The sequence below is a fragment of the Pelophylax lessonae genome (genome assembly GCF_965119305.1).
Source record: "Pelophylax lessonae genome assembly, chromosome: 1".
NCBI lineage: Eukaryota > Metazoa > Chordata > Amphibia > Anura > Ranidae > Pelophylax > Pelophylax lessonae.
Genome location: NC_138768.1, coordinates 457,343,614 through 457,363,765, shown reverse-complemented (window position 1 = coordinate 457,363,765; position 20,152 = coordinate 457,343,614). Strand labels below are relative to the sequence as shown.

General features: G+C 44.2%; 1 protein-coding gene across 1 annotated transcript in view; it reads left to right on the top strand.

Annotated features, from left to right (window-relative positions):
- Positions 1-20,152, top strand: part of HAUS8 (HAUS augmin like complex subunit 8) — a 100,185-nt gene that overhangs the window by 43,752 nt on the left and 36,281 nt on the right. The window contains exons 4-6 of the mRNA XM_082261016.1: positions 10,186-10,300; positions 10,571-10,684; positions 13,222-13,283. Coding sequence (XP_082117142.1) covers positions 10,186-10,300; positions 10,571-10,684; positions 13,222-13,283 — 291 coding nt within the window. The remainder of the gene's footprint in view (positions 1-10,185; positions 10,301-10,570; positions 10,685-13,221; positions 13,284-20,152) is intronic.

Genomic DNA, 20,152 nt, shown 5'->3' with positions numbered 1-20,152 from the left:
CACTCATACAGTCTTCACCGAATTTCACATACTGACTTTTCTAATGCCCTTCCTGTGCTTTTCCAGTTCTGTGCCTGGAAAATTGAGAAAGACCATGGCAACCAAAAAGCGTTCTTTTTGCGCAAAAACGCTGTTAGACGAACTGGAAAGATGGAATTTTTGTAAAATCTTACCGTAAAATTCCTTTCTCTGAGTCCTGACAGTCGCCGCCCACTCATACAGTCTTCACCAATGGGTATTGACCTCTTATCCATAGGAGCAAGCTAGGCATAAGACTTGTTAGAAACAAAGCAATTTACATAGACACACCTGTAGGGGGCTGTCCCTCTGGTCCAATACCCCCCCCCCCCCCCCTGCTATCAGCATTCCCAACTCAGTTTGTCTTCTGCCTAGTTAGGAGTAAGATGGGCTATCCCTGTGCTGGAGCTACCGTCTCAGCCTTTTCTTCTGTTTTATTACTTTTATTTTATGCTAAAGTGTTTTCTTTGCACTACTAGCTTTTTATTTGTTCCTGCGCTTAGTCGGATCTTCGGAAGACTACAGCGTTTGTGGAGCTGGGAATCGGACTGGTTGTCCTGGTGTCCCAGGACAGGGATCCTTATGAAATCCCAGCCCGCAATCAAGCGTTTAGCAGGCTATGCGTATGCCCTGGCCTCGCAAACGACCTGTCCTTGTCCTCAGGGACAAAAGTCAGCGAGGTGGCCACCTCGCTAGGACGCTAGGACGCCTCAACCGCGGTTCCGTGCGTTGCTAGAGTCCGGTTTGGCTGACGGCACCCCCGCCACCTGGGGTGGGAGGCTTCCCGTCACAGAGAGGCGCCCACGCCATCATGGAACGGTGAGTACATTCTGTGTGGGGCCTCTGTCTGGGGATGACAGTCTACTGTGTCTGTGCTCTCCCCTCATGTCTGTGTGTCTGGGGCTCGCATTCCTCCTGGTTCCTGCGGGGGCACTGCCGCGTCCAGGACGCTTTGTGGGGGGTTGTGGGGGTCCCTAACCCTGTGGCACTATTACTGTTTTTTTAATTGGGTACAGGCATGTGTGGGCGGCCCGCAGCTGTGAAAAAACGCTGGGCCGCCATTTTGGGTATGGGCGGCTGCTCTGGCTTCACTATGGGCACTTCAGCAGCCATTTTCTATTGTAGTGTATTGCGCCCTTCGGGCGCCATCTTGTGTGTGGCGGTTTGATTCATACATGTGTTCGGCGTCCATTTTCCCGGAGCCTCCCATTGATTTCTATGGGCAGCCATTTTTCTTTTGCCTGAGTCCTGTTTAGCCTCTAGCGGTGTGACATCACTTCCTTTCCTACATGCAGAGAGATTGTCAGCAAGCGTGGTAACACTTCTGGGGGTCCTTTTATTGCTGTTTCTTGGGGAATATCTCTTGGCTATCAGTTTTATTTCTACCTGTGGGGTATCTCAGTATAGTCCCTATTGCGGTGGGATCGCCGCTATTGCAATTTAAGGGGCCAGCACCATAAAAGATTTTATGGAGTCTCAGGACAGCAAATTCCCCCCAGCTTTGGTGGGACATCTGAATCATCTGCGATTACTGCTGCACTTGCGACTTTAGCGTCCAAGGTGGATCTCTTGATGTCTGAACGGGATTCTAAAAAGAGGCCTAGGCTTTCTCTTTCCTCTGATTCAGAGTCTGATATGGTTGCCATAGACAGTGTACCCCCTGAAGGGTCTCAGTCCTCTCACCCGGAGGCGGAGGATGAGGAGGGGGATGATTCCCCCCCTGGGACGGCCAGAGAACGCGCTGCTATGTCTGCGCTTTTTACCGCTGTTAAAGATGCACTACATTTAGAGGATGAGCCCAACCCGCTGGGTAAGCAGACTTCCTTTGGGACCCGTAGAACCCAGAAGGCGGCACAGGTGTTTCCTTGTCCCGCTGAGTTTCAGGAAACCGTGAACGAACAATGGCGAAATTTGAAGCGCCCTTTTGTGGTACCAAAACGGTTTAAACTCTGTTATCCCTTTGTGTCTCCTACGGATTCGCGTTGGTCCGTGGCCCCTAAAGTGGATCACACGGTGTCCAGATTAAACAAGGCAACTCTTATGCCCACGGAGGATTCTCTAGTGTTCAGGGACCCTACGGATAGGGGGATGGAATCTCTTGCTCGCCACTCCTATATGGTGGCGGGTTCCATGATGAAACCTATTTTCGCCTCAGTGATGGTCTATTAGGCTGTGGCAGATTGGGCCAAGGTGCTCAGACGCACCCTTGTGGCTGATTCCGCCCCTCCTACTTTGGAGATGGTGGACCAGATTATTCAGGCTGTTCTGTACCTGTGTGACGCGGCCTTGGATGAGGCCCCTTTAGCCGCACGACTATCTGCTGTCACGGTGATAACCCGTCGTTTGGTATGGCTGAAGAGCTGGTCGGCTGACCAGACTTCCAGGAAGACGGTGTCTGACACCCCTTATACGGGGACTTGCCTTTTTGGGGACTCCCTGGACAAATTGGTTAAAGGAGTCACTGAGGGCAAGAGCACTCTGCTGCCCCAGAATACCAAGGGTAAGTTTTTCTGCGGTAAGCGGGGCCCTTATTTTAAACCAAATCAGGCGTCCTTTCGTGCCTTCAAGGCACAGGACAAGGGCAAATCCTTTAAAGGCCAGGGTGGCAACAGAAAGCCCTGGGCGGGCAAGCCAAAAGCCGGCAATGCGGGCATGGCGGGCCCGTCCACCTCGACCTGAAGGGACGCCCTCACCCGTACCAGGGGTGGGGGGACGTCTGCGCGTTTTTCTCGAACCTTGACTGCTCCGGATTCCGGACAGGTGGGTTCAGGAAATCATTAGATCAGGTTAGAAGATCGAATTCCTTTCACGTCCAGCGGACAGATTCTTTCCCTCAAATCTTCATTTGACCCCAGATCGTTTACAGGATCTTCAACGGGCGGTTCAGGATCTCCTCGCCCAAGGGGTAATCGTCCCGGTGCCACATCGGGACAGATTTCGGGGGTTTTACTCAAATCTGTTCACTGTGCCCAGAAAGGAGGGCAAGGTACGTCCGATTCTGGAGTTGAAGGCTCTGAACCGCTTTGTGCGGGTTCAAAAATTCCGCATGGAATCCCTCCGTTCGGTGGTAGCCTCCCTGAGCCCGGGAGATTTCCTGGCTTCCATCGACCTCAAGGATGCGTATTTACACATCCCCGTATTCGAGGGTCATCAGAGGTACCTCCGATTCGCAATAGCGGAGAAACATTATCAGTTTGTGGTGTTACCTTTCGGTCTCGCTTCGGCTCCAAGGGTTTTTACCAAAGTGCTGGCTCCTGTTCTGGCCCTGTTACGGGCACAGGGGATTGCGATCTTGGGATATCTGGACGATCTCCTGTTAAGATCGAGTGCCAGCCCGAGTCTGTTATGCGATCTGTCGACTACCGTTCAGAAGCTCCAGGAGTTTGGATGGACCATCAATGTTCAGAAGTCGACCTTGTCCCCTTCTGTTCGCCTCCCTTACTTGGGAATGGTCCTGGACTCTGCCCAAGAAAAAGTCTTTCTGCCGGAGGACAAGCTCCGGACTCTACAGGACGAGGCCAGGTCCCTCAGGGACAACAAATCCTCATCGTTCAGGACCTGCGTGCGGTCCCTGGGGTTGATGGTATCGGCCTTCGAGGCAATACCATATGCACAGTTCCACACACGATCTCTTCAAGCGGAGATCCTGGCCAGATGATACAGGCATCCTCAATCATTGGAAAGGAGGATATCTTTGAGCCACCAAGTCAGAGGATCTTCTCTGGTGGCTCCAGTCTCCGGCTCTGACGGAGGGATAATCCTTCCGCCGTTGTGGACGGTGATCACCACGGACGCCAGCCTGTCGGGCTGGGGTGGCGTTCTGGGCATTCTGTCAGCCCAAGGCACTTGGTCGGAGGAGAAATCCTCCCTGCCGATAAACATCTTGGAACTGCGAGCGATCAGACTGTGCTTGCTCCGTTGGTCGGATCAGCTTCGGGGCCGCCCTCTGCGGGTGCAGACGGACAACGCCACTGCGGTGGCTTACATCAATCATCAAGGGGGCACCAGGAGTGCCCGGGCGGCCCTGGAAGTGACCAAAATCCTGTCTTGGGCCGAGACGCACGTCCTGGCGATTTCGGCAGTTCACATTCCAGGTGTGGAGAATTGGCAGTCCGACTATCTGAGTCGCCAGACCCTGGACCAGGGGGAATGGTCCCCACACCCGGAGGTGGTTCAGATGCTGTGTGCGCGATGGGGATCCCCGGATGTGGATCTGTTTGCATCTCGGCTAAACAACAAGGTGGGGAAGGTTCGTGGCAAGAACGCGCGATCCTCTGGCAGACGCTTCGGATGCGCTGGTGGTGCCTTGGAATCAGTATCGCCTGATTTATGCCTTCCCCCCGATTCAGTTGTTGTTCAGGTTCCTTTGCAGGTTGGTCTCGGAACCGAAGTTGGTGATTCTGGTGGTCCCAGACTGGCCGCACCTGTCTTGGTACGTGGACATCATACAACTGGTCGTCGAGCCTCCATGGCGGCTCCCCTTGAGAGACGATCTACTGTCTCAGGGGCCGATCTTCCATCCTGCTTTACAGTCGTTGGCTTTAACGGCGTGGCTGTTGAGAGCCAGGTCCTGAGAGCACTCAAGGCTCACTCTACCAGAGCGGTGAGTGCGTCCTGGGCTTTCCGACGACAGGCTTCGGTGGCAAGGCAGCTACTTGGTCGTCCGTGCACACCTTTTCCAAATTCTACAAACTTGATGTTTTGGCATCAGCAGATGCCTCCTTTGGCCGCAAAGTTCTGTGTGCGGCAGTGCCTTGATGGGGACATGGCGTTGCCTGTCCCTGTCTGTTGGGGTTGTTTTCCCCTTTTGCTTCCTGGGTTGTTAGCTCCAGTTGAGCTTTTGTGTTACCCAGAGTTTTTACCTTTTCTGCTCAGATAAGGTTCCTTTCTCTGACCTGGGTGCTGAGTTGCCTTTAGGACGGTTGCGCTTCCCAACCCTTAATGTCTACACTGCTACAATGGAACATCCCATTGGTGAAGACTGTATGAGTGGGCGGCGACTGTCGGAGGACGTAAGAGAAAACTGAATTTTTGTAAAATCTTACCGTAAAATTCCTTTCTCTGAGTCCTTTGACAGTCGCCGCCCCCGCCCCTCTTGTGGGGTTCTTTTGGACTTTAACTGCTTGCTACCAAACTGAGTTGGGAATGCCGATAGCGGGGGGGGGGAGGTATTGGACCAGAGGGACAGCCCCCTACAGGTGTGTCTATGTAAATTGCTTTGTTTCTAACAAGTCTTATGCCTAGCTTGCTCCAATGGATAAGAGGTCAATACCCATTGGTGAAGACTGTATGAGTGGGCGGCGACTGTCAGGAATTTTACGGTAAGATTTTACAAAAATTCCGTCTTTCCAGTTCGTCTAACAGCGTTTTTGCGCAAAAAGAACGCTTTTTGGTTGCCATGGTCTTTCTCAATTTTCCAGGCACAGAACTGGAAAAGCACAGGAAGGGCATTAGAAAAGTCAGCATGTGAAATTCTGAGGTAAATGACTTGATACAGTGTAATCCATTAGGATAACAACTTTGTATCATGTCATTTGTTTTATTTACTTTTTTTAAATTGCTGCCGGTTTCACCCCCTGCTTCGCAACGCTCGCAGGGAAAGAAACCGGAAGACGGGTGCTGGCATCGGCTGAGGACAGCGGGGGATCGCAGGGGAAGGTGAGTTTGATTCTGGGGTAATCCCGAGTGTGGCTCGGGGTTACCACTTTTGGTACTCTATATTAACCCCGAGCCACACACGGGAATACGGCTAGGGAGGTTAATAAATGGGTGGTTCCAGTCTTGGACCCTGCCATTTTGTGCCTTAATGGTCCTTGTGGAGGAATGACTTCGTATTTAACCTCCCTGGCGGTATGATTATGTCAGGAATTATATACCAAAAGCGGTACAATTTTTTTCATGGAAATTTGGTGTTATGTATTATAGTCCTACAATTCTTAGTAATTACTGACTTAAACCTGACTAAAACAAGACTGTAGTAGACATCCCAGATGTGATAAATTTGAAACACAAACGCATGAAATATAATCGAATCAATAATATAATTTTATTATATAATATATATAATAAATTATATTATTGATTAGATTATAATTCATGCGATACATATATATATATGTATATATATATATATATATATATATATGTGTGTGTGTGTGTGTGTGTGTGTGTATATATATATATATATATATATATATGTGTGTATATATAATATAGATAATGGGAAAAGCTGCGCAGCTTTTCCCATTATCTGTTATCTATATGTTTGTCACATTTAAGTTGCTGCTATTAGGTTTGATATTTAGCGCAATTTTTTCTTTTTCTAATATATATATATATATATATATATATATATATATATATATATATATATATAAAATATAAAATGTGTTTTGTGCAACGTTTTTTGAATTTCCCTCCCTAGTTCCGCTCCCATGCAGCATTGCTGCTGCAGGGAACGGAACTAGGAAGTCATCACACTGACGGGGGACGGAGGAGCGGCGGGACTCTCGGCTGGCGGTCACAGCAATGAGAGATCATCGCTGGATCGCCAGGAGAAGGTAAGAGACACCGCTGCGCCCTCTGCACATCTACCCCGAGCGTGACTCGGGGATACCGATCCTGGACTAAAAAATCCACCCAGAGTCACGCTCGGGATTACCGCCAGGGGGGTTAAGGATCCTGTGGACAAAAGATTAGAAGCAATTTTTAACACCTCATTCTCTTTTGCCGGTATTGCTAATACAACCTGCGGTTCTGACCATGTCTGTCTTGCAGACCCTTGCTATCTGGACTAAACCATGGCTGGTACTTTGGTTCCATTCCAGTGGATCTCTCTGTCCTCCAGCACCAGGAGCTCCTGCCTTTGACCCTGCACTACCCTGTGGATGGATTAGCAGATATGCTTTGCTGGATGAGCTTTCTCTCTATACATATGCGAAGGATCTTTGGCTCAAGTGCTGGTCTGCAGAACTTTGCAACATAATACTTTTCAGAATAATACTATTTGATGGGGCACGTCCTTTTGGTGACTCCTACAACAAGGAAGGTCACTGAGGGGTAGAAGTACCTTCTTGCCGCATAGAAAGAAGGTGAAAGCCCCTTCTGGTTATCCCTTAGCTACTGTGTCAAAAAAGGGTTCTAAAGACTAAGGTTCAAAGTCCAAACCTGGCACCTCATTTCACAGGAAGACTTACACTTTAAATTTTGCCTTGTGTGGGAAATAACTCTACCCGCAAAGAAGGCTCAACCCCACTTGCCAGAGTGGGAGAATAGCTGTCAGACCTCAGCACATTTCAGATGTTTGTGTCCAGAGGTAGGCATCCAGGGGCTACAAACTAAAAATCAATCTCTGCCTCTATCCCGCTTCATGATATCACATTTGCCATCCTCTACGCAAAACAGACTTGGCAGGCAGATTTCTTTGCACAATGTCTGGATCCAGGAGAACAATCTCTTCACCTGCATGTGTTTTTAAGCTCTATCTATCAATTTGGTGACTCAGGGTGTGGATTATCTAGCATATAGGTTCAACAACAAATCTGGACAAATTTGTCCCAAGGTTCAAAGATTCTTGGGCCTTCACACTGGATGCTCTGGTGACTCTATGGGATCAATTCAGCATGGGATTTGTTAAGCCTGATCTACACTTTTCCCACTTTAAAGTGTGTCCCTTATCTGCTCCACAGGATTGAGTTGGAGGGCATTCTTGTTATCCTCATCATGGCACCAAACTTGGACTCCTCGCAGACTCCCCCTTGGCTCTGTTGGGACTGTCCAGTCCTTTTCTCACTGGGGCCAGTACACCATCCTGCTTTTCACTGGCTTTAACAGCTTGTCTGTTGAAGCCCAGGTCATAATTGATGGACCTCTTGGCTCCAGTCATCCTTTTGCTTCTGAAAGATAGGAAGTTGACTTCTTGAAATGTCTACCATTGCACCTGTAAGCCTTCTTTGTGAAGTGAATAACTAGGTATTTCCATCTTAGGAAGTAGGGTTGAGCTCAGGCGTGTTTGGATTCTAGTCTGAATCTGCCTGAGCTATCCCACTCGAAAGCTGGCAGTGCGTAGTGACTGCTTTCTGGCAGGATAGTTCTGGTGGGTTCAGACTAGGATTCAAACATGCCTGAGCTCATCCCTGCTGGAAAGTACTCCATGGGCCGAATCCTGTCCATTTCAAACGCTATTTGCCTCTCCTTAGTGGTGTAGGTAATTGTGCAGGTTATTGGTCCCTCTCTAGGTCCTGCACTGAAACATTCCAAGGAAATTTTTGCTGCACTGTCTGGGTGTGGTACATGCTGTTTGTGTGCATCTCTACTGCAGCTTCTTTCTTTTATTCCTTATTTTATTTCTACACCAGTGTGTGGACCTGAATGTGCTACATGCAGTTGGTCCCCTGAGGTATTCAACAACAATTTGTACGTTCTGGTAATTCTTCTTTAGACCGACCACTGCTGTTCTGTTTCCTTGTGCAAGGTGTAGCTAGCCTTGTCCCCAGTGGGTGGAACTGTTGGGTCCTTCCCACCATTCTTTTTTCACAGGTTATTTGGCGCACATTCGTGATGTCACTGCTGATTTTAGTAGGTAATATCTGGGCTTGCAAATCCAATTGGTGCACACAGTGGATTGATATTATTTGTGGCTATTGAATAATATACTGATAACATGATGAACAAATGTTCTCCAAGGAAGCCGGAAATGGCAGTCTACATAGTTCTGCAATGAACTTGTAGTTTTGTGCCCTCCATACAGCCTACAGAACTTGTGATTTAAATGTGTGCTTTAGTGACCACGAAGGATGGATCCATGATAGGTAGAAGAATGCATAGTAAGTTATGGCAGCAGCACATCAGCGTGTTTCCCATCCAAATTTTATTGTAGACACATATCAGTAAATTGCAGTGTGTTGTGCCGTCAGGATCCATTTATTTGGTCAACCATGAAATGCCCTAAAAACCTTGCATTTTATTGTTATGTGATCACATGGGAATTGAGCTATTGTGCTAGAGATGTACTTTAACCACTTAAATACCTGGCACTTTTACCCTTTTCCTGCTCAGGCAAATTTTCAGCTTTCAGCTATGTCAAACAACATTTGCGTGGTCATGCAATACTGTACCCATAATAATTTTTTATAATTTTTTTCACACAAATAGAGCTTTCTTTTATTTAATCAGCACTTTCTAAATAAAAGAAACATGCTAAAAAAATTTGGAAAAAAAAAAAAAATCTACTGAGCTGGCCAGAACTAGTTCTTGAGGGAGTCTATTCCACATTTTTACAGCCTTTACGTATTTGGAGGTTAAACCTCTTCCTCCAGATATAAAGAGTGCCCCCTTGTCCTTTGTTGGTACTTTAGGCCACAATTAAAAATGGGCAAACAGGCAGGAATCTTTTTTTTTTTTGCAGAAGAGACATGCCCTTGTACAGTCAGCCGCTCATGTGCAGCTCACTGTACAAATTCTCCAATGCCGAATCTGACTAAATGCCCATGCATGCACTGGAGTGATGTCATCCTTGCCCAACCAATGAAAGCAGCCGACGATCAAGGCCTGGAAGCTGGCCCCCTGAAGATGTCAGCGGCCTGGCAGAGAACTGGGGGATGTCTCATTGCTGGAGCCGAGGTGAGTATTCACTCACTTTTAAAGTGAATAACCCTACCCTAAGTTTAGTATATTGACGACAACTTTTTGTATTTATACACATTGATTATATCCCTCCTTAATATCCTCTTCTCAAGAAAGAATACATTCAGTTCCTCTAATCTATCCTCCTAGCTGAGCTCCTTCATGCCTCTTATGAGTTTGGTTGCCCTTCTCTGCACTTTCTTCAGTTCCCCCGATATTCTTTTTGTAAACTGGTGCCCAAAACTGAACTGCATACTTCAGATGAGGTCTTACTAATGATTTGTAAAGGGGCAAAATGATGTCTCTCTCTGGTGTCTATACCTCTGTTAATACAAGAAAGGATTTTGCTTGGCATTGCATGCTATTAAGTCTATGATCTACCAGAGCACTCCTATCCTTCTCCACGATTGACTCCCCAAGCTGTCCTTCTCCTTCTGTTGCATTTTATGAAATGATGAAATATTTTAGCAGGTAAATAAGGTCTATGATAACCTGGTAATCAGAATATCCTGCCTTTATAGCTTGATTTTCTTGCTTTTACAGAAGCCAAATTTGGAAAATTCAATAGTGTCTTCAGCTGGAAAAGCCCAAGACAGAGGAGGAAATGGCACTCCTACACGCAGATCTGTGCTGCCGCAGAAATTAAAGGTTCCTTCTGGTGAGAGAACCTCCTATAGTGGATACTAGCAGTAATGTATCTCACGTGTTACTCTGTGATCAACTCACTAAATTATTGCAGTTTTGTGGTCTGCCTAATACTTTATGGAAGTTGACCAGGGGGCAGAACAAAAGCATGTCTAGGCCATTGACTAAATAAATTCAAAGGTGATCTATGTTTCCAGATAAAATGCTGATACCATGCTAAACATTTTCTAATTAAAAATGTGAATATTATGCTTTTTTTTTTTTTTTTTTTTTTATTACTTAGCAACAAATGCCAGTGTTGCAGAGGGAAGTATTTTTTCCAAGGAGGATTTACAGTCTACGTTGTTAGAAGGCCACAAGTTTGTTCGCCCAGAACTGGACTTCTCCGTTATTAATGGTAACCATGTGTATTAATGTATTTCTTCTTGTGTATGAAAGTTAAATTTGTGTTGTATTTCCTTTTGCTCTTTGGAGGCCAATGGTTATATTCTTTATAATATTTATAGTCTTGGATTCCAGACAAATTAACCATCTGTACTGTTAAAAAGAGACCACTTACCAAAGTAGAGCCCTTAATGTTTTTAGTGTAACAGAAGGCACAAAACATCTAATTTTGGCTAAAGAAGTACCTGTTGTAAGATAGAATTGAGGTTAGTCATGTGATCTGTGATAAAAGTGATGTTTACATTGGCTGGTTATCCACTTCAACAAAGACCACATGACAAAATAGACACACCCAGTGGCAATCCAGAGCATTGGTTTCTTCAGTCAGTCAGTATTTCTGCCCAAGGCTATAATCCTAAGGGAGCCGTGGGTATTGCATTTGAATAATAGGTCTGCTTTACATAAGGAACTATTTGCCTGCCACTTTGATGGTTATATAGGATAGCTTGCAGCCATCCAGGTCAGTTAATTTAAACCGGGTGCATTAATTCATTTAGAAAACTTTATAGGCTTGTTGCACACGATACTCCTGTTGGAGCGTCTACTTTTTCATCATTTTGCATGCTTTTGCACATTTTCGCGCAAATGCGCAGAAACGTATTCACACGTTCTTGTTCTGCGCATTTTGTAAATGGCTATATGCGCACATGAGGCGTAAATTACTGACCAAAAATGCAGATTTTTCTATTTTGTGTTAACTGAAGAATGCACGGCGCTTGTTAATGCACCTGTGTACATAGGCACATTACAATGAATGGGCTGCATTTTAGCTCAGTTAAAAAAAAAAAAGCTGTACTGAGCTTTTTCAAGCTGCAGTGTGCAAGAGGCCTTAAAGTCCATAAGTTGTGCATAAACAACCATATCCCAGAGCTTGTATACACATGTGTGGAGTCCTAAAGCCTCTGTATCTACAACTATTTTAACGGTTTAAGGCCTCTAATCTGAGTCCGATTAGTCTAAGTGGCCCCATCACTATCATGGTTGTGGTAGTGAACCTCACCACCTGGGAGTAGCCATATGGTCATTTGACCCAATGGGTGCCCTTGAAAATAGCGAGGCTCTTTAAAGAGGAAGTAACGTTTTTATTCATATGGCTGACAGGCAGGTTATTTGACAGAAAAGACCCTATTGGTCTCTTCTGCCATAAATACATCCTTCTACCTGTAGCTGTCATGTTCACTGACCTACACATGCGCAGCTCAGCGAACATTTACAGCCCCTGATCTGTACCGTGGTGATGTAACTCTGTGCACATGCGCAGGAATGGTGTCATCGCAGCCTGGCCTATCAAGTGGCATGGGACCCGGAAGAAAGACCAGGCGTAGATGGAAGTGTCCGGGGCCCGCCGGATCCGTCCCAGCGCGATGCTGTGAGGACACCATATGACAGGTAGGTCTGCCATAATGTACTAATATGCTGTGCATACTAGTACATTATGGCATAACCCACCTGGGGGCCTTGGAAAAAAAAAAAATACAGCGGACTTTACTTCCACTTTAAGCATAGCTTGGGTGTACTGACATACAGTATCTCACTTTGATTACATAAATAAAGTAGAAAAACAGTAAAACGCAAAAAATAGATTTTCAATTAACTTAAATTACAAAAATGCATATATAACAAAACCATTTATGGTAAAACCCTAATGTATACATTCTAAATTTGTATATTTTTTTATAATTACAGTGAAAGTAAAGGCTGAAGGTTTTTTACCTTCATACATTCTATACATGAAGGTAAAAACCTTTAGTGTGCAGCTCCCCTCTCAGACCCTCCTTAATACTTACCTAAGCCCAATCTCGATCCAGCAATGTGCATGAGACTTTAGGCTCTCCCGGGTCTCTCTCTCCTTGTTGGCCCAGATGCAGCAGCAGACATTGGCTCCCACTGCTGTCAATCACAGCCAGGGGGCAGGGCTGAGCCATGCTCTCTGTGTCTTAGACGCAGATTGCTGGCTCGGGAGCTAGCATGAGTGCCACAGCAGCAAGTGGCTTGCTTTGGGGGCACTGGGCAAGGTGAAGGGCCCCAGAGCGCCGGCGGGGGACCCAAGAAGATGATCAGGGCTGCTCTGTGCAAAACTACTACACAGAGCAGGTAAGTATGACATGTTTGTTTTTAAATAAACATTTTTTCCTTTGCAATCACTTTAAGTCCACCCATCCTTTCCTACAGTACCTATAATAAATAAAATATGCACATGTTAAAGAAGTACAGCTACAGCTTTCTTGGCTGTACTTCTCCTGTGGATCACAGGAGTGCCGTTTGTTCGGCACTCCTGTGACCAGTTTTGCAGTCGAAAGTGGGCCAAGCCTGCTCTCTGCTGATGTCAAAGCTCTCACTTTGACTTCATTATCTATTAAATAGCAGTAGCTATTACAGTGGCACTAGAAGCATTAGTCTAATGTTTTCTGTAATAATCAAAAGCAAAATTGGGCAAGAAAGGATGCTAAAAGCAGCATAATGATTATTTTTTTCCCCTCTTATCTATAGACAAATCTCCTAAATCTTTATCCACATCAGAGCAAAAGAAATCCAAAAGGAAACCTGCTCCTGTAAGTTTTTATGTACTTGCCTGTGATTAAATTTCTACTAATAAAACTTTCTAAATTAAACCGCTAAATACAAAGTTGGAATACATATTTAAAGTGGAACTTTACCCATACCATCCTAATAAAAAAAATATATTTATGCTACCAAAATGAGTGTGTGCTGTGAATTGCCTCCAGCATTGCTCCGGTTTCTTCTTGCTGGAGGTTTTAATTTTGCTGAAGCCCAAAGCCACTGAACAGAAGTAAATCATAAAGCGGGACTAAACCCATCAGAGTTACATTCCTGGAATGCTGGATTTCTAATGGTCCCATTTGCTTGTGTCCTTAACCAAACTGTCAAACCATCCAATGGCTGGTGTCATAACTCAACACGTGTACAGCACCATTGCAGTTGCAGATCAAACAGAAGCAGCTTCTTGCCTGTAAAGGGTAGGAGGGTTTAATTCCACTTCAAAGCTGTCAGCTGATCAGCCTCTACAAACTTGACAGTGCCTAAAAATAGGGAGTAACTGAGCATGTAAAGAGAAAGGTGAGACAGTGTATTACTGGATTTTAAACAGTATAGGCACTTTTTTTTTTAACCTTTTACATAGCTATACCTGCAAAAGGGGTCAGCCTGAAGTCATCTAGCAGGACTTCATTTTCTGACTAAAGTTCCATTTTAATCATGTCTACTGTTTTAACTGCTTATGGATTTGTAACTTTGTTTAGTCATTCTTGTGATCCGCATACCTCTTCCATTTGGTAAGACTATTTAACTGCTTCCTATTTTAGCATTACTGCTTCATAAGTCAACTCAAAGGAAATAGTTCTGATTCACTGTGCAATAAGGAGGCCGAAGTTAAAGAGGGGACATAGAAAATGTAATTGCTTTATCTGGAACTCTTGTGTGTCACCTATCTAGCTGTACAGTGTGGAAATATGCATGTATGGGCTATTGTAGATGGGCTAGGCATATGATCACTGCATTTCACATTCAAACGCTGCAATAATCGGATGCTTGATTTGGGTTGCAGAAGGCTTTCATTTACATATTTTTCCTGTAAAACACACAGATCTCAGTAGGACCAACCCAAGAGCATATTTCACTGTGCTCAAAAGGAAATGTTAGATATAAAGCTTATACAGAAACAACAAAAAGTTGGGAACTGAGAGGATAATCAATACAACCCTGTCACACAATATGGTGTTTGGCAAAGGACCAAAACATAACCTAAAAACAAAAAAGTGAGGCCGTGAGTAGAGCTCACGGCCCAAAGCTGGTAATGAATTGACAAAGCAGATAGGTGTAGATATCAGGTGTCTAGTTTAATTTATTTTTAAAAATAATTGCATTTAAAAAAAGCCAAATAGGAGAATTCCTATAATGGCTGAGGTACAACTCACAGTATGTGGAGGGATGGAGACCTCTAATCCAACACAATACAGAAAGACCAGACAGACATGTAGACATACATAAGACTAAAGCATTGACGGGGCGAGACCAACAAAAAAACAAAAAGTCAAAAAAATTGCGTCTGGACACACCTGGGAACAAGAGCCAAGCATCGCCAGGGATGTGGATACCCGTGTATATGGTAGAAGTAGCTGCCATTGTATATTGCATTATGCCCACAAATTGTCCAGCACACAGGAATGAAATCCAACAGAAAACTACATGCAAAAAACCAGGGGAACTAGCAGTTGTAGCTAAAGACCAATAGTCAATCTCAGTCTATGAAAAAGCAATTGCATTCAAAGCCTATCACAACAGTTCCAACCTAGGTCAGGCAATTTTCAAATTGTGCTGGAGGAGGGAACGGAGTAAACAGTTCAGCCGTTGGGGCAAGACAAGAACGGCATCATATTCATATACACAGCAGGTCTCCAATTGGAATACTGGAAAGTCTTACCACACTTTAATGCGGGAAGAATATTATTCACAAGAAAGTCCTGTATACTTGGCTGTACTACTGCCTCTCCAGGTCACGTGCTGCCATAAAGTTACTCCAAGGCTGTTTCAGCCATCCATGAGGTAGGGTGCAGCATGTCCCAAAAGAACTTGTCTCCAAGAGCAAACAGCCGTATCAAACTACGCCTTCCCGTTGTCCTCCACTACTGCTGTATAACTGTACTATGCTATGTAGCCGTGAGTGTATCTCTTCTCTCCGCACTCCTCACTGAAGTCATACAAACTTTCCGCTGGTATCGTCCATGACGCGCGACGTCAAAGCGTTTCGCTATGTGCTTGCGTAGCTTCTTCTGGATAACGCCCCCATTCACCTACGGTCCTTCAAATAGTATCAGAAAAGGGGTTGTCCTTTTTGTTTTTCACTGACCAATCACCATAGTTACTTCTATCTTATCGACATTTAAAGGGCCAGCCAGCAGCAATGTCAGGTGATCATATATAACAAGTCTTAGTCTGCTTTACGTATATGAGAACGCGTTCACATTGGGAGGACAAAAATAGTGCAAAGAGTCAGGTTATTCTATTTACAGTTGTGTTCAAAATTATTCAACCCCCCAATGCTGTAAAGGGTTTAGGGAATTTAGTGTACAATTGTAATTGTATTCAGAATGAAATCCTACAAGGACTTCTTAAAGAACCATATGCAACTAAAATGACATCAATTGGTTTTGTAATACAGTAGTAAATGTTTATTTTGTGAATTCTTCATTGACACAATTATTCACCCCCTTAAAGACTACCACTCTGAAGAACAGAGGTTCATTGAAGTGTTTTCAATCAGGTATTGAAAACACCTTTGGATGTCAGGGAGCAGCGATAAAGCCTAATAAGCACCAATTAGGCAGCTTTAAAATGACTGTGATACTCGGCTCCTTCTAGACATTTACAGGTGTGGTTACAAACATGGTGAAGTCAAGAGAATGGTCCAGGAAGACGAGCGAAGAGGTGATTACTCTTCACAGGAAGGGCAATGGCTATAAGAAGATTGCAAAGATGTTAAACATACCAAGAGACACCATAGGAAGCATCATTCGCAAATTCAAGGCAAAGGGCACTGTTGAAACGCTACCTGGTCGTGGCAGAAAGAAGATGCTGACTTCGACTGCTGTGCGCTACCTAAAGCGTAAAGTGGAGAAAAGATTTGTCAGATGTGGGTACTGAAGTTTCTGCTCAGACAATACGGCGCACACTGTGTAATGAAGGCCTCCATGCCAGAACTCCCAGGCGCACCCCCTTGCTGTCTCCAAAGAATAAGAAGAGTCGACTGCAGTATGCCAAAAGTCATGTGGACAAACCACAGAAGTTTTGGGATAGTGTTCTGTGGACTGATGAAACGAAATTAGAACTGTTTGGGCCAATGGATCAACGCTATGTTTGGAGGAGGAAGAACAAGGCCTATGAAGAAAAGAACACCTTGCCTACTGTGAAGCATGACGGGGGGGGGGTCAATCATGCTTTGGGGCTGTTTTGCTTCTGCAGGTACAGGGAAGCTTCAGCGTGTGCAAGGTACCATGAATTCTCTTCAGTACCAGGAGATATTGGATGACAATGTGATGCAGTCTGTCACAAACCTGAGGCTTGGGAGACGTTGGACCTTTCAACAGGACAATTATCCCAAGCATACCTCAAAGTCCACTAGAGCATGGTTGCAGATTAAAGGCTGGAACATTTTGTTATGTTATATTTGTCTGACCTACAAGTGCCTCTTTGATTTAATTGTAAGCAGGATGACTGAATGATCAAAATCAATGTCAAACTGGCCAAAACAATCAATTTGAGTGGGGGTTGAATAATTTTGAACACAACTGTATCTCCATAGAATTACAGAACTCAACGACTACGTATGGATTCTGTAAAGAATAAATACAAAATAAAAGTGAACATAACTCTAAAGTGAATAAATCCCAGAAGATCAATTTCCCAGGAAGACCTGTAGATTTAACGCCGTGTTCAAGCCTAGTGGAATCAAAGATTTGAGTCTGTATATCCACCATAAATACCCTTTACCTTCATACCACTACAGCTGCCACCATTTGAAAGTGTCTTGCTAATGGTTTTTTAGGCTCCTTTTATTTCATCTCTCTCATATGCTCACCTATCCTAATGCGCAACTGTCTCTTGGTTTTACCAATGTGAAATTTGTCGCAAGGGTAGGTGAGCATATATGCTACCTTTGTGGATGCACAGTTAATGAGGTCCCTAATGAAAAACCGTTTCTTTCTCCGCATCCATAAAGGAGTCTGTACGATCCACAAATGGACAGATTTGGCATCTGCCACATGAGAACATACCTTTGGCTCTAGGATAAGCGGATAGCCAGTTGCTATCCGGGGTCCTCAAAAATTCCTAGTTGGTTAGTATATTTCCGAAGTTCTGTGCTCTCTGAGCTACCATCAGAGGGGTTTTTCCCATAGCCTTGCCTATTCTGTTATTGTTTTGTAGAATGCCCCAATGTTTGTTGAGATTTAATTTTTTAGTGACAACAAGGAAAGGGTTGACATCCAATTGTCTGTATGTTGTCTCATCATTCTTTTGTCTTTTAATTTCATTCACATAGTCATTTTCATTCAGGATGACAATATTTTCCCCCTTATCACTTTTCCTAAAGATATTTTTAGCCTTTTTGAGTTCAACCACCTGTTTTTACAAAGTGGTGGCATTTTAGTGGATTTAATTTTCAAATCAACTTGTCTTTTAGTGCTACTGTCCTGTTCCTCTGAAGTTTCATTCTCCTCCAGGAGAGAGATCAAAGCTTCCAGAGATAGCTCCTCCTCATATAGTTGCAAATCCTGTGAATCCGCCAAATCAACCTCATGTTTGTCATATAGAGCTTTTAGGACAACTTTTCGTAGGAACAGGACATTATCATTGTAGACTGTGAATTCGTCCATACTGTTAGTGGGAGAAAAGTATAGACCTTTCTGTAAAAGTTGTATGTGTCTATTCTCAAGTTGGAAATCAGAAAGATTGATGAGTTGGTCGTCACAGACAACAAAACAATTATTTTTCATTTGATATAGCGTTTCTGATTTTGTGCTCTTGTCCGTCTGTCTGTCGTGCCCTTGTCTTTCCCTTTCCCCTTTCCTGTTATTACTTAGGCTCCCCCTGTTTTGGTAGTATTTGGTGGCCCCTCTGACTTCTGAAAAAAAGTAATTGACTTATGACTAGATTCCTCATCAGTGTCGCTTGGGGTTTTTTCACCCCGCGATTGTGAGTTGGACCTTGTTCCACGTCTCCTTGAGAATATTTCTCCCTTTTCCCAGTCACTGAGGTCTCTCCTAAATTTGGATTGCTTGGTATATTTTAAACTACGTTGTGTCCTCTCAATCTCCTTAAAGAACTCATTGTCCCTTTATGAAATCCTCAGTATCCTAAAAGGGGTCTAAACCCTGTGTGCTGTTCTCTATTAATGTCGTTCAGCTAGTTGTATTTTTTCTTCTACTATTCCATTATTTTAATCCCATGATCAATGCATAGGGTCTTTGATTCCACTAGGCTTTAACACAGAGTTAAACCTACAGGTCTTCCTGGGAAATTGATTTTCTTTGATTTATTCACTTTTGAGTTATGTTCGCTTATATTTTGTATTTGTTCTTTACAGAATCCATACGTAGTCGTTGAATTCTGTAATTCTATAGAGATAAATAGAATAACCCGACTCTTTGCACTATTTTTGTTGGCCCTTTAAATGGTGAAAAGATAGAGGTAACTATGGTGATTGGTCAGTGAAAAACAAAAGGACGACCCCTTTTCGGAAACGGATACTATTTGAAAGACCGTAGGCGAAGGGGGGCGTTATCCTGAAGAAACTACACAAGCACGTATCGAAACGTGTTGACGTCACGGATGATACCAGCAGGAAGTTTGTATGACTTCAGTGAGGAGTGCGGAGAGAAGAGATACGCTCACGGCTACATAGCATAGTACGGTTATACAGCAGTAGTGGAGGACAACGGGATTGCGTAGTCCAATACAGCTGTTCGATCTTGGCAACAAGTTATTTTGGGACACGCTGCACCCTACCTCACGGATGGCTGAAACAGCCTTAGAGTAACTTCGTGGCAGCACGTGACCTGGAGAGGCAGTAGTACACTTAAGAATACAGGAATAATATTCTTCCCGCATTGAAGTGGTAAGACTTTTCAGTATTCCAATTGGAGACATGCTGTGTATATGAATATGATGCCATCCTGGTCTTGTCCCGACGGCTGAACTGTTTAATCCACTTCCCTCCTCCAGTACAATTTTCAATTGCCCGACCTAGGTTGGAACTGTTGTGATAGACTTTGAATGCAATTGCTTCTTCATAGACTGAGATTAACCATTGGTCTTTAGCTATAATTGCTAGTTCCCCTGTTTTTTTGCATCTAGCTTTCTGTTGAATTTCATTCCCCTGTGCTGGACAATTTTTGTGAAAATTGTTTGGGCATAGTGCAATATACACTGGCAGCTACTTCTATCTCATACACGGGTATCCACATCCCTGGCGATGCTTGGCTTTTGTTCCCAGCTGCGTCTGGACGCAATTATGTGACTTTTTGTTTTTTGTTGGTCTCAACCCGTCGGTGCTTTAGTCTTATGTATGTCTACATGTCTGTCTGGTCTTTTTGTATTGTGTTGGATTAGAGGTCTCCATGACTTGTACCTCAGCCATTATTGGAATTCTCATATTTAGCCATTATTGGAATTCTCATATTTAGCTTTTTTTAAATGCAATCATTTTTCAAAATAAATTAGGCACCTGATATGTACACCTGTCTGCTTCGTCAATTTATGACCAGCTTTGGGCCGTGAGCTCTATTCACGGCCTCACTTTATTCTTTTTAGATATAAAGCCTACCCACAGTCACCATAGCCTATGCTTTCTTCTGTTCGTTATCTGATCATGCAGCCCAGCACACGTGGTCATGACGATAGGACT